At 36.2% G+C, this 6,561-nt stretch overlaps 1 protein-coding gene across 1 annotated transcript in view; it reads left to right on the top strand.

The window, feature by feature from the left end:
* The first annotated feature begins 1,378 nt into the window (after positions 1 to 1,378).
* Positions 1,379 to 6,561, top strand: part of LOC311299513 (rap guanine nucleotide exchange factor 5-like) — a 10,241-nt gene continuing 5,058 nt past the window's right edge. Inside the window, exons 1-6 of the mRNA XM_084423111.1 lie at positions 1,379 to 1,564; positions 2,742 to 2,832; positions 3,483 to 3,533; positions 3,641 to 3,728; positions 3,859 to 3,923; positions 4,026 to 4,080. Of these exons, the coding sequence (XP_084279237.1) occupies positions 1,488 to 1,564; positions 2,742 to 2,832; positions 3,483 to 3,533; positions 3,641 to 3,728; positions 3,859 to 3,923; positions 4,026 to 4,080 (427 nt within the window). The 5' untranslated portion in view covers positions 1,379 to 1,487. The remainder of the gene's footprint in view (positions 1,565 to 2,741; positions 2,833 to 3,482; positions 3,534 to 3,640; positions 3,729 to 3,858; positions 3,924 to 4,025; positions 4,081 to 6,561) is intronic.

The following is a 6,561-nucleotide window of genomic DNA, read 5'->3' as shown; positions in this document are numbered from 1 at the left end:
ATTAACCTGTCTGAGCTCACTGTTTTTTATAGAGCTATGTTGCAAACATGGAAAACTGTTATAAAAACAGAACGGAGTATGGACAATCTGGAACTTTGGGCACCAGAGGAGCCACTTTTTTTTAATCCGCTGATTCAAACTAGACTGCCGTCTTCTGTGACTATACGACAATGTTTATTAAGGAATGAAATCGTAAAGCTGGATCATTTATTGAATGAAGATGGATGGAAATCGATTGATGTACTTCAAGAAGCAACAGGCTTGAGATCTTCACATCTAGTGTCAAAGCTAAAGGAAGAAATCTACAATGTACTACCAAGTGGATACAGAACATTTATTGCACAAAGACATGAAAATGCCCAGGACATGGGGAATAATGTGCAGTTTCCAGAACTGGTCATTTCTCCAGCAATAAAGGAGGATGAAGAAGAACTGGTGGATGCCATTTTATCCTTCAAGAATCCTCAGTTTTATTCCTTTAAAAGCATGTCAAAGAAACAACTGTATAACGTCACAGTAAAAACAACCCATCAAGACTCTTTGAGAAAACAAAAAGTTTCCAAGTGGCCAGATTTGTTGAGCCCAGACTTCCTGATAAGAGACAGGTGGAGAGCCCTATATAAACCCCCTGTAGAGAAGCGTTCGGGAGATCTGCAGTGGAGGATTATTTATGGGCCGATAGCAACAGACGGACATGTGGCACACCTGAATACAGCTGTAAAGGGGGACTGTCGATTCTGTGGGGAAAAAGAGGATTTGGAGCATTTGTTTTTGAAGTGTGAGAGATTAAAAGGCATTTTTAAAATGCTTGGGAGCTGGTTTAGGAAATTTGATGAGACTTTTTCAGATAATGTGTTTATTGGAGGAATAAAATTTACATTTTCAAAAAAAAAAAAAAAAGTGTTTATTAAATTACCTGATTGGAACGGCTAAACTGGCAGTGTGGAAAACACGGAAAAACAAAGGTTTACAATTGGCAACTATAGATCCTGAAGAAATGTGCAAGCGGCTTATAGCAGGGAGGCTTAAGATTGAATTAGCATATTATAGGTTGACAAATAATTTATTTGGTTTTTGTGATATATGGTGTGTTAATGAAGTGTTATGTATGTTACATGAGGATCAATTTGTTTTAAATTTTTGAAAGATGTTAAAGGGAGTTTTTTTAAGGAGGTTTTATAATAGTAAGAATGCAAATATATTTATAGTAGTGGTTATATTGTTGAAAATTGTGAAGTAAAAATTTATAAATAAAGGTATTGTTAAACCTCTCTCTCTCTCTCTCTCTCTCTCTCTCTCTCTCTCTCTCTCTCTCTCTCTCTCTCTCTCTCTCTCTCTCTCTCTCTCTATCTCTCTCTCTCTCTCTCTCTCTCTCTCTCTCTCAGCAAGAGCTGATCTTCTACACGTTCAGTCGTCAGGCCAGCACTGGCCACACGGTGGCGCTAGAGTTCCTGCTGCAGCGCTGTAACGAGGTCCAGCAGTGGGTGATGTCAGAGGTGCTGCTGTGCCCCTCGCTCGGGAAACGAGTCCAGCTGCTCAAGAAGTTCATCAAGATCGCTGCTCAGTGAGTCTCCGCTCCGAGTGTGTTTGTCAGGATCCACATCTGTACTCAAGTATTAAATACAGGTTATTGCACAGACATGAATCAGAACGCACACTGGAATATACAGCTCTGCTTTGATCAACCAGTACCACTTCTTATGACTGATAATGATTATTTTTTGTATCTTTAATAAAATGATATATTAAAAATGTAAAATATTTTATTAGTTTAGTTTATATTTTTATTATTAAAACAATATAATACTGCTTTATTACATAGTGATTGTTTTTAAATGTAATAAAATAATGTTAAAATATTAAAAAATATTTTAGTTTACTATTTTAGTTTATATTTTATTACTAAAAATAATATTGGATTTTATGACAGATAGTCAGATACTGATTGTTTTTGTTTAGTAAAATAATATTGATTTAATATATTAAATATTTTATTAGTGAGTAATAGTTTCATTACAACAATAATTGTATCATTACAACAATAATTCCAACTTTTTCTGACAGATACTGATTACTCGTATGTTTAATAAAAAATATTGATATATTACAATTTTACATTTTATTTTATTATTTTAGTTTATATTTCATTTAAAATATAATAATACTTCTTTTTGAGGCACATATGGGTTATTATTGTGTATAATAAAATTAAATTGATATTACAAATATAGAATATTTTATTTAGATATTATTTTATTATAAAAAAAATTATAATACTGCTTTTATGACAGATTATTTTTGTTTAATAAAGTAATATTAAATATAAATATAACTTTTTTTCATATTCTTGTTTATATGTTGTTATTTAACTACAAGAATACAATATTTTATATTATTATCATTTCCAATATTTTTTGTTGTTGTAATTGCTGTTTTTTTTTTTTTTGCAATCTAAATGTTTGCATATTTATTTGTTTGCAAATGTATTATAGTTTTCTAATTGTTTCTGACTTGAGAATGAGTTAATGGTTTTAAGTTATAAAGAGCAATTATCAATCCAAAATATCATAACCAAAAATACTTTACCTGCTGTTTGTCAGACAAAAAAAAAAAAAAAATCAATATATGATTTGATTCCATAAACCAAAGTTTGTCTGTGTGTGTGTGTGTGTGTGTGTGTGTGTGTGTGTGTGTGTGTGTGTGTGTGTGTGTGTGTGTGTGTGTGTGTGTGTGTGTTTCAGCTGTAAAGCGCACAGGAACCTGAACTCCTCGTTTGCTATCATCATGGGTTTAAACACCGCAGCCGTCAGCCGGCTCAACCAGACGTGGGAGGTAAAACACTTCACACACTCACACATCATGCTCACCCTGTACTAACCAGCTGTGATGATGATGATGACACTAGTTTACTTTACAAACAATTGGTCTCTCCATGCGAACAGTGAACAGAGGCAAAATCACAGAATTTACAATGTTTAATGATGTTTAATATACAGTTTGGACCAACCAGCACAACATGAGAACTATAGAGATTTGAGGATTCATCGCTGGTTGCTCTGGTTTGAACACAGTTTAAGGGTGAACGAGTTAACAATACAAAAGTCAGCATGAAACTGAAGCTGCAATCGTCTTTTCTGCCCTATTGGATCAAGAACAAATGTGGGCGGGGCTTGATTTCGTTCATTGGGAATTGATTGGATGGTTGTGGTTTGCTATTGGCTGATCTCATGTGAGTGACAGGTTGCCCCGCCCACATCATCAGAGAAGAGAAGAGCTGCCAGAGGGAGGATAAAGTGATTCGGATTCAAGATCACGACGGCACATGAATTTAAAAAATAATGATGTGCACGGATAAATCATTCGTAATAAACACTGCAATACTCCATTAAAAAAATAAGAATTGTCCATTTTGATTTCATAATGACTTTAAACAAGATGATGACTTTCCTGTTCATCAGTTTCTGTCGCTCTCTTTCCTGCAGAAAGTTCCCGGGAAATTCAAGAAGCTTTTCTCTGAACTTGAGCTGTTGACGGTACGTCAAACCCAGTCACATAAACATAAAACAAGCATAAATAGGGTTGATTTTGATTCCATGTCAACTTTATGATCATAAAGAGATTCATCCGTCTTCTTCCTCAGGATCCATCCATGAATCACAAAGCCTACAGAGACGCTTTCAAGAAGATGAAGCCGCCCAAAATCCCCTTCATGCCTCTGCTGCTCAAAGGTACAGGAGCCGCCCGCTGGTGGACAGGAAGTGATGTCACAACCACTCACATACACCACACACACATACATCGCATGGTCAGTGATTTGTTTCTTGGTCTCGTGATGTTGTGATCTCTGTTGGTTTTCAGATATCACCTTCATCCATGAGGGGAACAAAACATTTCATGATAATCTGGTGAATTTCGAGAAGCTGGTGAGTGTCCGTGATTGACAGGCTTCAGATGTGTTATCTTCACTGAGATGTGTTGTTGATGTGTGTGTGTGTGTGTGTGTGTGTGTGTGTGTGTGTTTTCAGCACATGATAGCCGACACCGTCCGACTCATTCGCCACTGTCAGACTGATCAGACAGGTCAGTGTTTCCTCCGGTCGAGTTCACAGACATCATTTACATATGTCATGTTTTTACTAATCAAAATGAAAGCATCACATGGTTGATATTTCATAAGTTATGATTAATATAAACACACATTATGTCTTAATATCAGGGATTTAAAGTGATTTCTTTTGGGCATTCTGAGCAGAAACTGTATTTTTATGCAGATGTTTTGCTAAATAATATTTGCTAAATGTAATAAAAAAATAAAAAAACTTGATGTTTTATATCATTATTATTCTGATTATTAAAACAGTACAAATTTATCAGCTATCATATTGGTGATCAGCCATAAAAATACGCATTTACATATAGGTAGGCCCAGAGCCGTTAAATATGAGAGTTGCGACACGCTTTGATCTCGCCGCCACGCGGTCACGTGGTTCATGTAGCTCTGCATAGTTCCAAACAAATCCGCGTTGCCTATGATTTTAAGCGGGGCAGACAGCAGCAGGTATATTTGCAGCAATTATCGGTAAATATTGACGCATAATGTACATTGCTTATTACGGTGGCACTTAAATGACTTACATACAATATCATTTATTTTCTGGAGAGTAGCAGAAACACAGCATTACAGTTTTTCTCGATTGCTTAAACACTATAACCAGGCTTTTGAACTAAAATTTCAAAACCATAATGCCATTTATCAAAAAGCACACCCATTTCACTAAACTATAAACACTATTCCCTGTTTTGACACATGAGTCAAATTTGTTGAACTGTCACTGCAAAACTCTACACACAAATCCCTTCATTTCTCATTGCCTACACCATGTTGTCATGTATAAAGCACTAGCACTCAATATTGTTCACTCAAGTCAGCACAGCTTCAGCTCAGTTAGCACACAATTACCCAGGTGGAAACACTAAGAGTCAAAATTTAACACACATCAATCAGATCCTTCAATAGATAGATAAAGGGGCCCAAATCAGTTTATTGAGTTTTGGAACAATGGATCCAGAAAGACATGAAGGAAGAGATCGAGGAGGGATAAGGAGGAGGAGGAGGACGACGACGAAGGACAAGAAGACAAGCAGTCTCAGATGAAATTCAAGCCACTCTAGTTGCCCATGTCTTTGTCAATGGTATGACTATGAGGGAGGCTGGGCTATACGAGTAAGGCCAAATATGAGTCGCTTTACTGTCGCCTCGAGAACCTTCAGGGAGGTGTGTGGTGGCAAACAGAATTCTATCACTGAATAAAAGACAAACATTTCCAATAGTCTTTGATGAGGTTTATTTTCTGGCAAGAAAAGGCCAGCAGTCGTACAGTCACACAGAGTGGCTGCAGAGTGTAACAGTGAAGGTTGGCCATCCTTCATCCTTTATAGTCCTATTGACTCCCAGAATGTTATCTTTCTAGGCAAATGATGGTATTTCAACCATACGTGGAACATTCTTAGACGTGTTCATCATATTGTCTCCTTGAGTGGATCGAGGCCCTCCTGTCACCTACTAACACTCTTTACCATTCCAATACAATTCCACATAGAATAAGGTTTTGTGTGTGCTCTTTTACTGTCATATGATGGTCACACACATCTTACTGTAAGTAAGTAAATACTGTAAAAAAAAATTAGAGGAGAGAGTAAAAAAAATATATAATTTTTTGTGTGTGTGTGTGTGTGTGTGTGTTGTACTGTGTAGTACATGAATGAATAAAAATGTGCCAATGTATCCATTGGTTGTGTCTTTTGTGTTCATCATGTGAAAAGGTTTGTGAGGCGGGGAACCACAAGTAACATAACTTACCAGTTTTGGAAATGTTGTTTTGAATTTATTGCACCAGTGTGTTAGACTATGTTGTAGTGTGTGTGATTTTGAGGGCTTGTGTGTCCTGTCTGAGGGCAAAGTTTGGTTTTTCAGCAAGAGTGAATGGTTTTGAGTGTAGAGCTTCATTTTGACCTGAAAATAGGATGTTTGGGGAATTGGGTGAGACGTTATGTATTTGTGTTTACTGTTTTGAGAATATGAGGCATAGTTTCAAGAAATGTGTTTAAGCAATCGAGAAAAACTGTAATACGTTTTTGTGTTTAATTTTGGAAGGAAATTGGGTGCTCCCATAGCGTAGAATACATTTACACCAACAACAACCATTTGCAGCAGATTTCTGTAATGATGGAGAGACGGCATTATCGTTAGCAGTGTGGTCAGTTGAAATTAAACTGGAGAAATGGTTAATGAGTGGAATAACTATGTTAACGGGATTCATTTCAGTATACATTTACATGTAAACATACTGTACACAGTTATGCATGTATTTGTGTGATGAATGGTTTGAAAGGATCTAGGGGTACGTACATTAGCCATACTAAAATGAATCCGAATCCTTTAACAGTAATGTTATGGATCATATTTAGGAACATGGTTATTTCATTCAGTAACCATGTCTCCAGTCACACACGCACACACATGTATATATGTTTGTATATAATAATAATAATAAAATACAT

Source organism: Rutilus rutilus (assembly GCF_951802725.1).
Source record: "Rutilus rutilus genome assembly, chromosome: 11".
Lineage (NCBI taxonomy): Eukaryota > Metazoa > Chordata > Actinopteri > Cypriniformes > Leuciscidae > Rutilus > Rutilus rutilus.
The sequence above is the reverse complement of the archived record's forward strand: the minus strand, read 5'-3'. Positions and strand labels throughout refer to the sequence as shown.